The 18,731-nt window shown below is 40.2% G+C and overlaps 1 protein-coding gene across 3 annotated transcripts; it reads left to right on the top strand.

The window, feature by feature from the left end:
• Positions 1-86: 86 nt before the first annotated feature.
• Positions 87-17,380, top strand: morn5 (MORN repeat containing 5). Of its 3 annotated transcripts, XM_030066015.1 has the most exons (6): positions 87-218; positions 703-772; positions 884-1,031; positions 2,637-2,748; positions 5,100-5,231; positions 17,211-17,380. In XM_030066015.1, the coding sequence occupies exons 2-6, from the start codon at positions 726-728 to the stop codon at positions 17,288-17,290; spliced, it is 519 nt and encodes a 172-aa protein (XP_029921875.1). In that variant the 5' UTR covers positions 87-218; positions 703-725; the 3' UTR covers positions 17,291-17,380. The 3 variants fall into 3 exon arrangements, with proteins under 3 accessions (XP_029921875.1, XP_029921874.1, XP_029921876.1); XM_030066014.1 differs by lacking the exon at positions 87-218 and having other exon boundaries at positions 702-772; XM_030066016.1 differs by lacking the exons at positions 87-218; positions 17,211-17,380 and adding an exon at positions 5,977-6,082 and having other exon boundaries at positions 702-772.
• Positions 17,381-18,731: the final 1,351 nt, after the last annotated feature.

Raw genomic sequence — 18,731 nt, 5'->3', positions numbered from 1 at the left:
CCAAGAGAGGTGCCGCGCATGCGCACTTTGAAAAAGCTAAATCACAAGCAGAGAGCATGTTGGATGATGTGTTGACGGTAGTGTTGTGTTTGTTGTCTTGTCAGAAAGCAAGAGATGTGAAGTGCTTCCTGAAACTCGCTCCCATTCATTTTGGTCTTTTAAAGTTAACAGATTTTACTCTTTATAGAAGCATTGAAATATTTCTAGTAATAAAGAAGGTAATGCGTTTTTTCCTTATACGGATAAAATTTTACTTCTTCCCGAAATCCACCTTCATAAATGCAATTATACAAAAAAAAAAAAAAAAAAAAAAAAAATCTTAATGAAAGATGTGGAAAACGTGTCAACGATTTCCTCCTCACAAAACAAACAGCTATCAAAACAATGAATGTGTGCAAATTTTCAAAGTCTCTCAGTGAATTTATCGTCATACACTCGCGTTTATTTTTTATTCATTTATTTTTTTTTATCACTTATCTTTTTGCTGTATTTGTGTCTTTTACACTACTTTATATTTTATGTAAGCGATGTTGTTATCTTCCATAACTTGAAATAAAGATTTAGAGGGAAAAAAAAAAAAAAAAAAAACCACTTGTTGCGACTTTGTTGCCAGGTTTCCATGGCGACAGCGCTCCGGTGTTCAGTTCTGCTGTTGTTTCATGTTTGGTTTGATATAACCCGGTTTATTTATCTCGAGGACAGGACACAAGCAAACAAGGCTGGAAATGGAGTTTATTGGCAGCAGCTACAAGGGAGGTGTGAAAAATGGCAGGTGTGTTGTGCGTCTTAACCAAAACCCTCAGCAGCTTTTTACATGAGGAAACTAATAACTTCCTCAAGCGGTTACAGTGTGATAAAGCACTATGTGTGATCTGTCCTTTAGGATGGAGGGAACAGGCGAATACACATTTCCCACCCAGACCAGATATGTGGGGGAAATGAGAGATGGGATGTTCCATGGCAGAGGAGTGTTATACTTTCCAAATGGAAGTAAATATGAAGCAACCTGGGAGAAGGGTGTAGATACACAGGTATGAAATTGTGTGTGCATGTGTGTGTGTGTGTGTGTGTGTGTGTGTGTGTGTGTGTGTGTGTGTGTGTGTGTGTGTGTGTGTGTGAGACATGTCAGGCGTCCACATGCATGGCTCTGTGTGTTTCACATTGGTTATAGCTGATATTACATCTGGTCCCCTTTAGCAATCACTCACTGTTATTGTCATAGTTATCAGGTTTCTCCTCCGTGCATGTGCTCTCTGCTTGTCCTAAACACACTCAAACATGCTCTGATGCAATCATGCACCACAATAATGATCACTCCAATTATTATCATCATCTCAACTGTGGTTCATCTGAAGTGATCGCAACTCTGAAGCATGACCGAATATGCCTCGGTGTAGACTGTCCCGCCAGTGGCCGACCCAGCCCAGGGAAGCTTTCCCCTGTTCCAAGATAGACCAAAATCATCCAGTGTGTGGAAAACATTCATAGTCAGTGAATTATGGCTGGTTAAGACTGTAGCTGATACTGTAACCTGCACCTGTGCCTTAGAAAATACACTCAGTGGCCACTTTATTATTATCAGGTCCACCTGCACAGTCTAATACAATCCAATACAACTGTTCTGCCATCAAGTTTACTGTTATGATGCCTATAATGCTCAGGTTTTCTTTCTGTCACAGTAACAGAGGTGTTCATTCAGTTCTATGTTTGGCATTGAGCTCATAGCTAGTGGTGCTGTTGTTCTGGACAGCATTGTATTGAGAGGTGTTTCCACTATTCTGTCCCCCCTCGTGTATATAAATGGGGAGGACAAAAAACTAGAAACACCTCTCAGTATAATGTAGTCCAGTGCAAGACCTCTGCAAACTACAACCTCAACAATAAACACAGAATTGAATTTACACATTCTCCACAAAAACGGAACATTATAAACTTTGTTAAAAGGGAGAATATATGGCAGAGCTGTCGCATTGAACTGCATTAGACTGTACAGGTGGACCGGATGAAGTGGACACTGAGTGTATATTAGGTGCTGCAAGGCTTAGTTTTGTGATTTAAAATGTTTTAATGATTTAAATGTCACCTCAGCTAATTTATATTTACTTACCAATTTAAATGCTAAGTGTGTATCGCTCTGAAAGGGTGTAATATTACAGTGGCAAAGCATCAAAAATCAATTAGGACAAGGAAAGACTTATACTGCTGACTCCAAGACATCTAGCACACAATGAATGAAAATGTTTAAAAGTCAGAAAAGTATATCTTATCTTATGTCTTTGGTGAATTTTAATTATGAATTTCCCTTATTAAGAATGTCAGAATGGAGCAACGATGAATTTTCATGCTTTCATTTCCTTTGGGCAGTTTCTGTGTAAAATTATGATCCCAGCAAATATTTCCATCCCTCAAAAATCCATTTTTTTGTCTGATTCAATATCACATGGGCCTATTTGGTTTTCTTTTTTCTTTAATTGCAAGGCAAACTGTCAACACTTGCTGAGTATGATTGAATGCTCAAAAGTGAAAAAAGATGAACCTAGTAATGGGACATGGAAGTGTCAGATTCAGCTGACTACATGTATGAATGAGCAAGTGATCAAGGTGATTTATGTGTCTCCATGTGTTTCTTCATGAAGGGGACACTGACCTTCGCTGATGGTCTGGTGTACCAGGAGAAGGACTGGGACTACTGCACCAGCTCTGACAGGCGCTTCTACAGCGAAAGGTGTAACGGGCTCAAACCTGCAGGTTGGGATTCATTTATTTGTTCATTTATTCACACGTTCACTTGCACGAGCATTTAATCCACCGCCATACAAGCACAGACCCGCTCTGATCATCATTATATAGCTTGAGAATGGAGTAAACTTTGCTTAGAATTAAAACCGCCTTAATGAAGAGGGGCTAAAGTATGTGTAAAGTATTAAACACATGGTAGAAGACATTATTACAAAATGTTTTTATTTTTCTGATCTCCCTTTAACAGGAAATAGTATTCCTTTCCCAAGGACTCTCCCATCAGTTTTGCTGATCAGGAGTAACTCTCCGCCAAAGCCCAAAGCCCAAAGCCAGAAAATTTAAGACATCTGTACAATGTTTCTTTTTTTTCCACCACTGCCTCAACCACTTTTTTGTGCTGATAACGATGTGGGTCACTTTGCCTTTATTTTCCAAGATCAGCAAATAATGCCAAGATACAGCTCTCACACAGTTTGAAGAAACTCTTTATGGTCAGTTTGACTCCTTCCTGCTACTTTCACCATTTTTGCTCCAGTAGGAGATTTTTTGATGACCCCATGACCCTTCATCTAGCGCCACCAACAGGCCAAATTGATAATATTGGGCACTAATATCTCGATTTTTTTTTTTTTTTTTTTTTTTTTTTTTTTTTTTTTTTTTGCATCTCCATGGGATTTTGTGATAACATTGTTTATTCTGATGGTTGTTGTGTCAAAGAGTCAGAGGCCTGTCTGGTGGGTATTTCAGGAAGGTGGCGTAACAAACCGTGATTATAACCCTGAGCTCTGAGCTGAACAAACCCAACATGGCTTACCTGGCTTTTGGGTTTCAGAGCAGCTGATAACAACGAGTTCTGAGTTAGTTGAGCCTGACAAACAGTGAACTTAAAAAGCCAGTGTCCGTGGTCCTCACTCAGCGCAGAGAAACAGGGTTCACCATGGCAGCCGACAACAAGAAAACCAGACTGTCATGTTCCACATCTCTTGAATCAGATGTTTTACTGTAATCCTATGTGGAATACAAGCATATCTTAAGAAAAAAAAAAAGCAACACAGCAGCAACTGCAAAAGAACTGAGTTGGTATGGGAGAAAAATGCTGACCGAGTCAATACGTAAGTTTTAAACACAAGATTTGTTTCAACCATTGACATATGACACATCCCTTTCAGCTGTAATCTGCCTGGCAGAGAAAGAACTTCGCCAACCCAGTCGCCAGAAGAAAATGCTGCCATTTTACATTTCTGCAAACCAACAAATACATCAAAATGTCAATGTTTCTGAACCCAAAATATGTTGCATATCAACATGTACACTTAGAAACCTGATGTTGTTTGCTTTCACTTTATATTACATCATGAAACTTGAAGACATGACATTACAATGCATCTTTGGCTTGCCCAAACATAAAAAGCCAACATTTTTTCCCATTAACTGGGCTGACTTTATATATTTTAATAATAGCTACTCGATTCTTTGTGAAACATTGGCAGAGGTGTGTGTGTGTGTGTGTGTGTGTGTGTGTGTGTGTGTTTCTCTCTTTTCCATAAGAGATAGACAGAGCACAGAGAATGAGGCAAAGTGAGGATTGATATGTAATAATATGAAAGAGTAACAAAATAAACTATAAAAAATATTAGCTTTAGACTTTATAACAAATTGTCAGCTATGAAACTGGTTACTGCAAAAGTTATTTGGGCCTCAGTTTTGACAGGACAAATGATAAAACAGGGCATCATTCATCATTACTTTTAATGTAGAAATGGAATCTATATGTTGACAAAAAAAAATGTGAACACAGCTTAAGACTCAAACATTTGATATAAAATCTGAACATAAGTGCTCCACTGAGAGTGAATTAAATGAATACAGTGTCTGCAAGCTGAGTTACAGCTTGTTACAGTAAACAATTCTTTAGTTGGTGGGGCTGGAGCCCTTCCCAGCATGCACCGGGCAGACGGCAGGTCTGGACAGGTCATCAGTCCTTCACAATACTAACACACAGAATGAGAAACACAGAGAGACAAACTGAAACACTCATGCTCATATTCACAGTACAGGCAATTTAGAGTCTTCAGTCTATCTGCCTCACATCTTTAGATGTGGGAGGAAACTCATGTCAACACAGGAAAGCAAATTCCACCCAGAGCAGACGAGGAGGCCAAGAGTTTAATCCAGGATATTCTCAACGTCAGGCAGTAGTTCTAACCACTGAGCCACTGTGCCACCCCTGTCACTATATCGTTATTAGCAGTGATTGTGGTGGTGTAGGCAGTAAGCTGAACAGAGTGGTAGGCTGAACTAATAATAACAAACTAAGGATTAGCATTCAGTCAAAAAAAATGACTTTTGTGTCCATACAGGAGAATCTCAGCTAACTGATCTGGACCCTCCACGTGTCATTCCTGAAGGGTGTTATGACTGCGGCGATGGTTTCTACGACCCCAGGACCAGGGTCATCACTGCATACACTGGCACATTCCTCAGGAATGCAGGTGAGACAAGAAACACACAGGTTGTATCACTGTTCCTCTTTCATTCATTCCTCTTTTTGCTACCTCTCTCCTCCCTTATTTGGCATCATTTATACATAACAATACAAACATTACAATATATATAATGTATGTTGGGCATGTCTGGTTTAAGGTATGGAAGTACCAAAAAAAGACAAGGCTAAGCTGAAATCCCAAGAACTTATTAGATCTTAAAAGTGAATGTTCTGTCTAGGTGTCTAGTTTTGGTGTCACATTTATCCCAAGGTATTTAAGCCCCCCTGGTGTCAAGATGAAGGAGTAAAGTGAGCTAGGTGTATTGGATAGTGACATCTGTAGGATGCATGCATCTGATATACTAAAATTTATGTTTTGTCCAGAGAACTTAGCAAATTGAGAGATGGCGTTGAGAATATGAGGTATGGTTTGCTTAGGTTCAGCCACATATAATCTCAGCTAACTGAGGTTGGAGACGATGTATTATTATACATCATCAGCATATAGCGATAGTTAGGCCCTTGAGTTTTTCATTCAATATTGTTAGTTACCATAGATCATTGGTGCAGTTTGTCCACTTTGCATGGAGATAAAAGGCTGGTGGATTGGGTGGTAGCTGCAAAATATATTTCTCTAATGAAGTGATGGGACACTATGGGTTCCCTGGTTGCACAAACATAAATCCCCATAGACTCTCTTTGCTTGTTACACTGGCATCTTTGTGTTTTTCTCTTTTTTTTGCATGGAGTAGTTGGCAACGGCTTTGAACGCAGCTCAGCCGATCAGAATCAAGGACCATAATGTTCTGTTTTAACAGCAGTATTTGTCTTCAAAGGTAACACTGTGTATGATGTGGGTGCCACAGTTGTCATTTGATAGTGTTGGCTATTTCATTCATTTAAGATATTTTTTTTATATAGAAAAAAAAATCATGTAAATTTAAATGAAATGAAATCCCTGGTTTATAGAGAACATGTTTCTTTTGTTTGAGACATGATTTGTACTGTATATCTCTTGCCTGTCTTTTCTTGTCCTTACTGTCTGGTTTCTATTTGCTCATTATTGTTCACTTTGTGTACTCAAGTGTGTTTGGCAGCTTTGGCAGAACAGTAATCTGTGCCTTTATCAAAGTTTGGCAGGTCTGATAATGTGTCTTTGAATAACCTATGAATAAAAATGTATTTTCATTTTTCATTGACTTTTTCTCAGAATTGGTTTTGGCCACATCATTCTTTGATTGCATCACCATGGTTGTGGAAATTGCACCCAAGTCAAGACAGAAAATTGCATGCTCATTGGTACCAGGGCTGCAAAATATGCATATTTCCCTATAAATAATTCTGCATCAAGTCATAGCAGTTGTTCCTTTGCTTTGCCAGCAGCCCAAGTACTCCAATAATCCATTTAAACCCTGCAATTAGTAATGGGCAAAGACAACTCAATTATGAGCACACTCATTGCAGCTTGACTGAAAAAGTGAACAGTGAAAGTTCAGTTCAGACACTTCTTTTGTGATAAAAAAGAAAAAGAAACTTCTTAAATATCACCTCTTTCTCTGTGGTGATAATTGTTAAAGCAAAATCCCCAGAACCGGCCATCCTGGCATTGAGGGATGAAGACATGATTGTTGCAGCCTTGTCATTGAAAATGATAGTTTCATGTAAAATTACATCCCATGCTGTTCAACAACTCAACATTAGCAAGCTTCTACTTTTCAAAGCTGAACGCAGACCACATACAAATGTCTTGTTGAAGTTACTTTAAAACATCTTCAAGTTTTTGCACTGAAATTGCTTCAGGCAAGTTCCATGCCTTTGCCCATCTTTAATAAATGCATCTCTGAGAGCAAACATTATACTCAGCACATTCTAGCCATATGGGAAGCATTTGATAACATGAACCTATGGAGTGATGTTAAATGGATTATCCCTGGATTCTTCAATGGTAGATTATTGCCACAACTCATCTGATAAGCGTGCTTCTATATTGCAATCATTTTAAAAAGTTTTTTGTTGTTTTTCAAAAGTGGAAAATTCAAAACACATTTTTCCACTGATCGGGTGCCCAGTGTCGGAACTCCTGATTTGAAGGGAATGCGGTCTGTCAGGTGTCCAGACAGGAATTCCCAATTTCTGACATCCTTTGCCAGTTTTTTGATTCTCCCTGCCACTATTTTACATCACTAGACAATGTCATGAATTAGGAAGGGGGTTATGGATCTGATTGTGTGTGTGTGTGTGTGTGTGTGTGTGAAGAAATCATTGGGGACAGTGTGGATATAGGCACGAGAAGTGATTAGGTACACCCACTTGCTTGAGGATCCGAAACAGGCCCATCAGTCTCGTATACATATTTGTTCTGTGTCCAGTGAGGTTGAGTCCGGTTTTAGCAGAATAAATTATCATTTTTATCAGCCCCGAATAGTACCTAAACATAGCTTTAATCATCAGGACATGCATGAAGATGTTTTAGATTCTCTATCATGATTAGATTTTCTCTCACATAGGGTGTTGTATTGCTGGTTGGCAGGACTTTCGCGGGGCTTTCAATGCCCCAGCATCGAAAGCCAGTTTGTGTTTCTGATATCCTTTAGTATCTGCCAGCACACTAACAGTGATCAGTCACAATCGCACCAGATGCAAAGTTTGTCTGATGATTTCTGAGTCGGTGTATTTCTTTGTCAAGTTTTGCTTCTTTGATACATTACAAACTCAGGTATGTGTTTTGTATGATTCAGAAATTAAGGTATAACCGACTAGCTGCTGGAGGCTGGGGTGTATTTTGGGAAATAATAGAAGTGTTTTTACATGAACCTCATGCAACATGATACAGAGTAGAATCCCTTATATTAATCATTGCCCAATGCACAAGCACACAGATCTCATTTACATGTGTTTAAAGATAGAAAGAAGATGCAACTCCTCAGCAGATGCCATAAGCATGTGTAAGAAGACAAAATATGTTTTGAGAGTCTTTCCTCGCTCCGGGTTGTTCATCATCATTACAGCTCTGGTACTGATCAGTGAAATGGGAGCGCGAGAGAGATATACAGCCAGAGAGAGAAAGAAAGCATAAGAGAGGATGAGAAAGATTTTTGGGGGAGTTATGTTGAGATGAAAAAGAAGGGGAGCTGAACAGTTTCCAACAGCATATTCTGATTCGGTTTAATTCAGATGAATTTGGAGTCAAGCAGGAACTATTTAACTAATGTGTGGAGGCTGTCGTTCCGTCACTGCTGTGGTGAAAAACGTAGACCGGAAGGCTATTCCAGACTCTAACTAACCCAAGTTTGTTGACCCAGAGTTAAGGGAATCCACTGAACTCCACTGAACTCACCAAGAGTTTTAGGTCAAAAAAACTTGTGGAGCCTGCAGCATTTTACACTGGAGGTAGTTGTTGGACAGCATGCCTTTTTCTTGGCAAGCCTGTCCTTATTGAAGCCCAAATTATTTCTTTGCAATTTCTTTATTGAGAATTACTCTGAACTTTGGCTTTCTTGCAAAGAGTTTCAATTTACTGGTGTAAAATAGCTAATATTCTTGTTAGAGCTGTGCTTATTTTTTAAAAATTAATATGATGGATTCCCAAATGCAATCTACATGATGATTCAACAGTGATGATGGGCCTGCAGTCCATGGCAATCCATTTAGCAACTGCATCACTCACTTTTGTTGTGTTGACAGAGTTGTCCCTCATGTACTCTATAAGTTGCTGTGGAGGTTTGACAGCACAGACTAGCACTGCTGCTTAACACATTACTACCACTGGAGGGACTTACACGTTTGGCATTTAGCTGATATTTTAAACACAATGCGCTCTGATAGAATGACATTTCAATGTTGCAGTGTGCCTGTATAACCTTATTTCTATCCAGAGATCCACTGGGAATCTTCTTGAAAGAAAACTTGTCATCCAGCAGGCCACAGATTGTCTTGTCATTCATTTTGTTTGTTATTAGTATTGAGTCGCTCTGTGCTGGCAGTATGCATTGTGTCATGTGTGACATTGTGTGTGGTTAAGGGTCAACGATGAACATTGCGTTAATTTGTATAACGGTCTGGTTTTCTTGTTTTCGGTTGTCATGGTGAATCCTTTTATCTGCGCTCCATTGATGCTGGCTTCGTAAGTTCACCATGAACGCACCTCAGTCAGCTTCAGCCAGCTCAGAATATAGACTGGACTCATTGTAATCAGCTGTTGTGATACCCCAAAGCTGGGGTAAGCCATATCAGGTTTGTTAAACAGAGCTAAGTGTTATAATCAGTTTGCCAAACCACCTTCCTGATATGCTGCCAGAACTGGCCGGGTGAAAATCACACACACACTGCAAAGGGACTTTTGTTTGGAAGGAGTGGGACAGCAAGCTAGGATAGAGATTAGCATTATTTTCACTCATAGCATTTATGGCAAGTAATGTCTCACCATGCAGCTAATGTCTCATCAAAAGAAGCAGTGAGGGACTGCGGCGCTTGTCTAATTTTTTCGAATAGAATGGGGAAAAAAAAAGCCTCGCTCCCTGACACCCTCTGGCACGATGGCACCTATAGCATTTGCCTAATCTGCCCTATGAACCGCACGGCCCTGTGTACAAGAGATCAATTTTGTTAAAAATGCCACAAGTTGAGCATCAATGAGTCAAAATTCAACCAAAATGAATGCTGTGTGTAGGCAAGGGAGGAAATTAATTGGAACTGACATGCTTTTGAGTGGGTGTGAACTAGAGGCAAATCTTTTTTTTTTTTTTTTTAATGTCCGGTGTGACCACCCTCTCCATTGTCACTGTGTTTTGCACTTTGTATTACATTGTTTATCTGTGCTTTGAATGACTGCAATACCTGATGTGTATTTCTCTCTGTTTGTACATGTGCATTGTGTTGGTGTGTATACATTAATGCATGCTCTTTCTCTTGGTGCGTAATTCTTGGAGAGGAATGCCCCTCCATTCTGCATGAATTTATTTTCAACCCTGTGAGGTGAAGGCAAATTTGTCAGAGTGGGTGTGAAGGCAGAATTTATTGCCTCATGGCTTCCGCCCAGGATGAGAGGAGGGCAAGAAGCCCAACGATGACAGGACACAAGGAAGAACCACCCTCCCAGAGGGGATGTTTGCTGGGAGGAGGGAAGAGGAAGAAGCTCCCCCATGTAGCAGCCACAACTGGTGGATGTAGGACAAGGAGAGTGGGATGGCACAGAGAAGCCAGAGCCTCATACCTACAATACCAAGGGGTCTGGAATTGTTTAAAGCCCTGGATGAGTCTGTTTTTACCACTTTGAACTTTTGTTGCTAGGAAATATCAGTCAAAACTCCCCTTTCTGGACAAAACTGACCTGCAGTATCGTAGTTACTGTTGCTAACTTGGACAAAAAATAATACTTGGCGCAGTGGCAAGTAGTAAAACAATAGGGTCTGTAAACGATATTCCCCGAGAGGTTATAGGTTATTTTTAGAGATGAATTCATTTCATGGCATAGCTGCCAAAAAGGCCTACTCTACAGTGTTGAGGGAGATGTCCAGAATCAAGTACATTTGAGGACAGGCTAAAATTAGAAGCAATGATATGTTCTTGTTATATTTTTGTTATCTGAGGAAGATGCTGCGCTTTACAGTTAAGATCACTGAAAAAGATGGAGGAGATGGAAATGGATTTTCCATCAGGATTTAATGATTAGATCTGTTTTTTTTTTTTTTTTATGTCCATCATGGCTTTATCACAATGTTCATGACACCAGTCTTTAATCAATTTTGCAGTGTGCATCAGGTCATTATGATCCTACTGGGACATCATGAGGGCACATTGTTTGCAGCAGAGTGCACCTAACTGTCCATACCATCACAGGTCCACTGTGTTGAGCAGTTGGCAACTGTTAGTTGAATGCATCCTTTCTCCAAACGTAAACTCATCCAGATGGAGGAAAGAGGGTGAAACATGACTCATCAAATCATTTGACTTTTTGTATTACTGCAAGTACAGCCAGTTTTGTGCTCCTTACGCCAGGATATGTGTCATTGTGCATTAGCCTTGGAAACAAGAGGTTTCTCAGTGGCAGACTTACTGTAAATACAATGTTTGAGAAGCTGCAGGAAGATCAGAGGTTCCTGCCTGGATCACTCCACAAGAGCACAGTCTTCTCACAGCCTCAACTTCTTGCCTTTCTAATATGCCTATGACTACCAAAACCATTTCAAGAAAATCAAAAAGATAATCATGTGTATTATATGTCAGAAATAAAAATGAAGAAATAAAGTGAGAGCAACTTTAATGAGTGAACTTGCAATGTGGCTGTAAGTCCGCACCCAACTTCCACAGAGTGTACCCCGATTCTCCAGCTTCACTCTTCCCCCCACCTACTAAACATATGTACCAAAGCCTCCTCCTCTACCTCACAGCAGGTTATGTACAGTAAACAATTTGTTGAATATTGGACCACAATACAAGTTCATTTCATGGGCTGAATTGTTTGAGGTCTAGGCTTCTTACGAGGTTTAGGACCCTATCTTACGCCTGATGCAATGCGGCAGCAAGCACAGCACAAGTGTCTTTGCTAGTTTCCAAGTGACACAGTTGTCATTTTCCTGTCCAGCACCCATCTTGTGTACACAGCAAATGCACTGGTGCCCACCTGAGCACCCAGGGGCGTGTTGGTCTTAAAAGGAGGTGTGGTCGGGCGCATTGTTGGCGCATCGCTATCTTGGGGCAGCTGAAAGTGATTGTATGATTGACTAATAAAAAACAGATCTGTAGTCAAAAGACTAAGTACAACCCTTTTGAATCGCGCGCCTGATGCAATGACCCTTTTGTCCACTGTCAAAATAGGAAAGTGGGCTTGAACACACCCTAAATTCACATGTGCCATGCTCCTCAGAATGTGCACTTATCTCATTAAAACAGAGCCCTTAGTCTCTTTCAGAGATGTGATTTTGGCAGAGGAAGCCTCAAAATGAACACCTGTGTAAAATATATTCTCAATCTCAAGACAGCTACTTTTAAACAGACTTGGCTTTGATGCGATTTACACAAGACATGTACATTGAGGTGACTTGGTTTATTATCACAAGAAATGTACCAAAACTCTCTCAATGCCTCCTTTGTCATCTGTCTTGCTGATTTTTTTCCTCTTCTTTTTCTCTTTTCAGTTCAGTTCGTTTCAGTTCATCGTGTGTCCATCAACATCAAGTTTGATTTAAAACAGACATCTTGCATTGGTTTGGGAGATAAGAAACACCAGTTGCAATACCCTCATATTACTGTTGCATGTCATTACGGCCTGTGTAAAGCACACAAAACTGTCCAGAGGTAGTTAATGTATAAATGAAATGTATGCATGTCAATCAGTGGAGTGGAACATTGTGGCTGACCGAGGTTTCTCAAATTCTGAGCTAGGATTAGTCGATTTGTGTTAAAGGGAATGGACTTAATGATATTTCGGTTGAGCTGATCACTGGAACTTGAGCACTGTGAATAATCTGTGAGGAAGTTTTGGGAGTGATTGGGTCCAAGTCTTTTTGGACCAGAGATCCAGGGACAGGACAAGGCAGAAAAACTGTGAGGGAGGAAGTTCTGGAGGAATTTCCAGCAGCAGCAGCCAGAGTCAGACAGGTCATCTGCACACCAGCAAAGGCATAGAAAGGAGAGAGAGAGAGAGAGAGAGAGAGAGAGAGAGAGAGAGAGAGAGAGAGAGAGAGAGAGAGAGAGAGCATCTAGGGATCTGTTGCTTCTTCTAAGCTTCTTCACAGACAACCTACACGAAGAAAATGACCTGAAAATTGAAAGAGAGCGAGAGAGAGAGAGAGAGAGAGAATGGTTAGAATATTAAAAAAAAAAAAAAAATGCCACAGGAAACAGTCATTATGTGTTACACTTGTGTTTTTTTTTTTCTTTTCTCTCTTTGACTCACCTCTCATTGGGTGTGTAAACGAATTTCTGAAGAAGGAAACAACAGTGTGTCACCTCGCAGCATTTTACATGGAAACGAACCTTGAACAAACTGTTTGTGTGCTTTCTAAGCAGTTTATGAACAAGCCAGTTCTTCCAGGAAACCTCATTACCAACAGACATGATGCAGGTTTGCAATGAAAATGAAGGTGAGATGCATTAATTAAAGAATAAGGTGTGTTCTAAAATGAATAGTTTTGCCAGAAAGAAAAGAGAACGATAATCATTGAAGCCTTAAATATGAATGCACAGACATCATTAAGACTGTTGCGAATTTGATTCCAAAATATTAACTCAAGAGGTGTGAATAAAAGAGATAAATTATTTTTGTATGTCTGACATTGCTTTGCTATAAATACAAACAGGGGCGCCGCCCCTATATATATATATCTATATATATATAGATATATATATATATATTTACTTGATGATGGTTTAATAATTTTATATTAGTTTTTACCTATTTTTGGGGCCCCTGTCAGGCAAGGGCCCTTGGAATTGTCCTCACTTTTCCCCCATATACGGCGACCCTGAATACAAATGAATAAACAAATCATTAGTTCACACACAGGGTTACAAAATTTATGAAACCGATTTCATTTACACTAAATAATCAACAAAGAAGATATTTAAAATGAAATTTAAAAGAAATGTTGAACTTTCTAAAGGCACAAAATTGTATTTAATTGTCATGGCTCCTAAAAGCTACTGGTGTTTCAGTTTGGAGGTGTAAAACATTTGCATTGCAGCCAAAAACTGTAAAACTGTAGCTGAAAAAGATTTAGGGGAAAGGATACATGAGCCACATCTGCACACTCAAATCCCTACCACTGACTGAACATATTCCATATTATGTTATTATAGACACACACACACACACACACACACACACACCAACTTGTTTCTGTTGCACTGCTGTTGTCCCTTGGCAACCAGCAGCAACACACAGCAGCAGTGCAGGAGGCAGCAGCAGCCCCAGCGGGGGCCGTGTATTGCCATATTGTTTGTAGCACTTTCCTGTTTCTGGAATAACCGTTTCCCTTTGAAAGCCGGCGCAGAAAGAGTTCCACATTGAAAACATTCCACTGCCAAGGAAAACACCTCTGGTGACCGAACCGCTGCCCCTCCCTTTGTCCCCGTCCAGCTGAGGTGTTTCACAGACAGATAAAATCAGCCCGGGGCCCTGGGGAACGGAGCCTACCCTTATAAAACAGCCTTTTCCTGAAACTTTCTCACTTTCCCTACATGTTTAGAGCCCAAATCCACCGCAAAACAGAACTCGCATTACAGCAGTTAAATCAATAATTCTGGAGATCTGTATCTCTTCGAAGTGGGAAACCAGAAAAGCATTGCTCTAATCTATGATGTCATCAAGTCACACAACCTAGGGCTGCTCCACTGCCGAGGAATTGGAGACAGATGACACACATGTTTGTCTGAACGTTTGTTTCAGCTTTTACATTTTAGGTGAGTTTGATTTCTCTGCAGCGCCCTCAGTTTTAAACCAGAAAATCTGCCTGTTTTTGCATATAATGACCCTGCATCTTGAAAGTTGGTGTCCCAGTCCCAGTCAGGGGGTCCAGTCCAGGATTTGTGTCTTGATGACATCATTAAGAGAGCAACAGCTCGCCTACTTTTAGGATTACACGCAAATTCTGGTTCTGTTTTAGCATCAGATCCAGCAGAGTGCAGCCATCTCTCATGCAAATAAGTGTAAAAAAGCATTAGCTGCTTTTTGCTTTTGCTAATTAAGCATGAGTGAGTGTCTGCAGTGTGCAAAGGTGTGTGTGTGTGTGTGTGTGTGTGTGTGTGTGTGTGTGTTTGGGTGTATGTGTTTAACTCACTGCCATTAGGTTGGAAGGAAACACTTTTCCCTCTGAGTGTATTTTAAGGATTAAGATAAACAGACTTTAACAAGGTGCCATTATCGCTTCCACACACTCTCTCTCCTGTGTGCGTTGCATAAAGCTCGTCCATGGAAGTTATTACAGTGCAGATGGATATCAGCCAGAAAACTGTTAGTAAACAAGGGTGTGTGCCGCCCTTTTTGAAAAGGGACTTCAGAAAAGCATAATGAATTCAGTATGATTCATTTTGCTGTGGTTATTGCAGCCATATTTAAGCAGCATGAATAAATTAAACATTTATGAATAATATACACAGTCTTGGAGTGTATAAGTCTGCCTTCCTTAGATTTTTTTGTTCATGTTTCACTTTTTGTGTGGGCCTACTATTAAAATTATTTGTTTTTTTCTATTCATAGGAATGATGAAAAGATAAATTCATTACATGTCAAATGTGTTGACTACAAAATAATACCCACAGGTGAAGCACATCATTTTGTCTGTAATCCTCAGATTGTAGCATGATAGATTTAGGTTTGGATTATAGATTATTTAACCCTTTGAAATCTGGGCAAACGGGCGTGATGTCTTTCCAAAAATGATCTGAACATTTGCAACAGTGAAAGGTTACAAGAAAATGTCCTGGAAATTAGCTAATGAATGAATAAATTCATTAAATTAAATTTTGAAAATAAATAAATAAATAGATAAATAGGGAAAAGGGAAAGAAGAAGAAGGAGGGAATTAAGGAAGGAAGGACGGAAGGGATGAAGAAAATGACCTGAAAATTGAAAGAGAGCGAGAGAGAGAGAGAAAATAATTAGAATATTAACAAAAAAAAAAAAAAAACCTAGAAAATGTTTAAAAAAATATATTTATAATTATTATAATTATACATTTAAAATTATGTTACAGAAAGAAATATTTTCTTTTGGGGGGTTATTTTTGAGGTCATTTTCTTGCTTTGTTTATTTATTTTATTTATTTATTTTTTTTTACTTTTTAATTTTGTATTCATTTATGTATTTATTCTCTTGGTTTCACGTCATTCCCTGGCTCATCTTCTTGTAACTTTTTACCGCTTTCTGCTTTCTTGCTGAGGTTTGGGGTCATTTCTTGTTTTGCTGCTCGTGGCTTTTTTGTTTCTGAAAGAAATCAGATGACTCTGTTTCAAGCGGCGCTACACGATCCGGTGAGGACGGGATCGTGGCAAATATGAAAACGCCTCAATCTAATGATCATTAAGGCCGGGTTGCGGGACGCTAATTGCGGTCAGTCCCTCTTGGCCGCGCACGCGATCAGGGACGCGGTAATTACTTTTAGGACGTGGCGCGCGCTGGAGAAGAAACGGCCCATCACAAAGACCGGGGGGTGGGGGGCTGGGTGGGTTGCGTGGCAGCTGTTGGCGGGGCCCGGCGTGGAAACGACACCGCCGCCACGCAAGTGCTCATTTGACCCCCCGGTCCCAGCCCGCGAGGCAGGTAACAGAGGCGCGCGCTGCGGAGAGAGAGCGAGAGCGAGAGAGAGAGGACTTGAAGAGGCTGTTAGTGTTAAAGCCCATTGCTGGCAATTACGCACAATCAGTCCGAGAGCTCGAGACCTGCTCCTTTACAATGGAGCCCCACGCGCAGTAGAACCTGGGGGTGAGGCCCGCGAGCCGCTCAAGTGCGTGCAGCTGCGCGCGCTCCAGAGAAAGCTCACTTCCCCTGCAATTAGCAACTCATTTCAGTTTTAACAATGTAAAACTGGTTTATTATCAGCTCCTCTGGCAGTCGTTTCCCTTAAGAAAAAAAAAGAAAAAAAAAGAAAAAATTGGCGTCCATTTTTGGGTTATTATTTATTGGTGTCTGAAGTGGCTCCGAGAAGTTATTTTCTCCTAATTGTCGGGCCTATCTTGATTTGACAGATTTGCAAGACGTGAATGGCACTTCAGTGTTTCAGCTTCACAGCCAAATGACCCCTGGCGCAATTATGCGGGCTACTGGTTATTAGAGATTTGATTTAAACGTTTAAAGTGAGTTCAACAAAACAGATCCGTCTCCTCGCTTCACATGTCACCAGTTTTACCTTTAAGACCGCTCGGCACAGCGGCGGTCTCTTCTCATTTGATCGCAGGGCTAAACCTTTATTTACTTATATTCCAAACTTTATTTCTAATACCGTTACGATCCATTCCCAATTAACCCCTCATTAAATCCATCCCACAGATGACCAAGAACATGAGTGGATCGTGCGCACGTGCCGAAAAGCCTGGGATGAGATTGTTGGCCGTGATCCTGACATTTAGGAGAGGAGAAAAAAAAAAACACCTCAACATCTGGTGGAGCTGGATATGAAGACCCCAGTAATTCCAACTTTTAATAAAACTGAATTACACTTTCCATTCCAGCAGCATGGTAGGCTCTTATTTTATTTCATTTTATTTTATTTTATTTTATGTGGCTTGTGAGCGAGAGGAAATATTGCAACTCCATGTCTGGGAAATGTCTAATGTTTGTCCTGTATTTTTTTTTTTTTTTTCAATGAGTTATTCCTGTAGGACTTGTGATTTTGGCCTAGCTGTGGCCATGGGACATATTTTTCCCCTCAGTTTATTTATGCATTTTGCAAGAAATAAACTGAAATAAAAACAAACATTAAACTAGACTACCATCTTGCATTTGCAATTTAGTTGTTTTTCATTTGTGTGTGTGTGTGTGTGTGTGTGTGTGTGTGTGTGTGTGTGTGCGTGTGCGTGTGCGTGTGTGTGCGTGTGTGTCCTCTTTTCTCCACATTACTGTGGTTGCCAACCCTGCCTCAAATGTTACCAACCCTTTTCCACACGGACATGGTTTGTGTCTGTGTGTGTGTGTGTGTGTGTGTGTGTGTGTGTGTGTGTGTATGTGTGTGTTTGTGTGTTACCCATCCAGCACTAAGCCTCTGCCCTTTAACCGAGCTGTTCTTCAGATGGACGCCACTGGAAGCACACAGGTGTTACTCACATGTATCAAATCTATTTGAACTCCATCTGAAATCATAGGCTTGGCTGCAAACCACTCGCTTGTTCTGAAAAATAAAATTTTTACTGAGATGTTTTCTGCATTCATCAGATTCTGCTCCTGAGGGTCATTCGCCTGCTGGGTCCAAAACTCTAATAAAGGCTGTCCATGTAAATTCCTGAGTGTGTGTTTATTTTTTTTTACCTTCATGCCCTAAATATTGTTATAGAAAATAAAACCATGATTGGCAGTACTCAAAGCATAAAAAAAAATCAAAAAAAATCTTGTTTTTAACATGATGCATTAATATTTTGCACACTTAACCTCAACTCTAGTATTGAAACAGGATAAGGACCTTGCACATTTGGTTGCCTTTCAATATACTCCCCCAAAAAATGTCTCAAGCACATTATTTACAGGGATTTAGTCTATCAATTATCTGCCCAGCTCACACATTAAAACACCAAGATGAGAGTAAATAAAATATTAGAATGAAAAATTTTAATCTTTGTAATGGATGTGAAGGATCAGAGGAGAGGCCACAGCCATGAGGAGCCCAGCGGCACCGCCACGAGGGCTGTGATTACTTCTCGTTTCTTGCAAGGTGGGCACACACACACACACACACACACACACAAATGCATATGCTTGCATCCACTAATTATACACAAAAGCAAAGACGAACCAAATGAACCCTTGACCAGAAGAAGGTGCACCAATACAAGCGCATTAGACAGTGAGTCACCTAAT

Source organism: Myripristis murdjan, chromosome 12, assembly GCF_902150065.1.
Source record: "Myripristis murdjan chromosome 12, fMyrMur1.1, whole genome shotgun sequence".
NCBI lineage: Eukaryota > Metazoa > Chordata > Actinopteri > Holocentriformes > Holocentridae > Myripristis > Myripristis murdjan.
The sequence above is the reverse complement of the archived record's forward strand: the minus strand, read 5'-3'. Positions and strand labels throughout refer to the sequence as shown.

What these genes read in the sequence shown, in the direction of transcription:
- morn5 (XM_030066015.1), top strand. Translation starts at nt 726, where the DNA reads ATGGAGTTTATTGGCAGCAGCTACAAGGGAGGTGTGAAAAATGGCAG. An exon ending in GGAGGTGTGAAAAATGGCAG is followed by an intron (nt 773 to 883) that starts GTGTGTTGTGCG and finishes TCTGTCCTTTAG; the next exon opens with GATGGAGGGAACAGGCGAAT. An exon ending in AGAAGGGTGTAGATACACAG is followed by an intron (nt 1,032 to 2,636) that starts GTATGAAATTGT and finishes TTCTTCATGAAG; the next exon opens with GGGACACTGACCTTCGCTGA.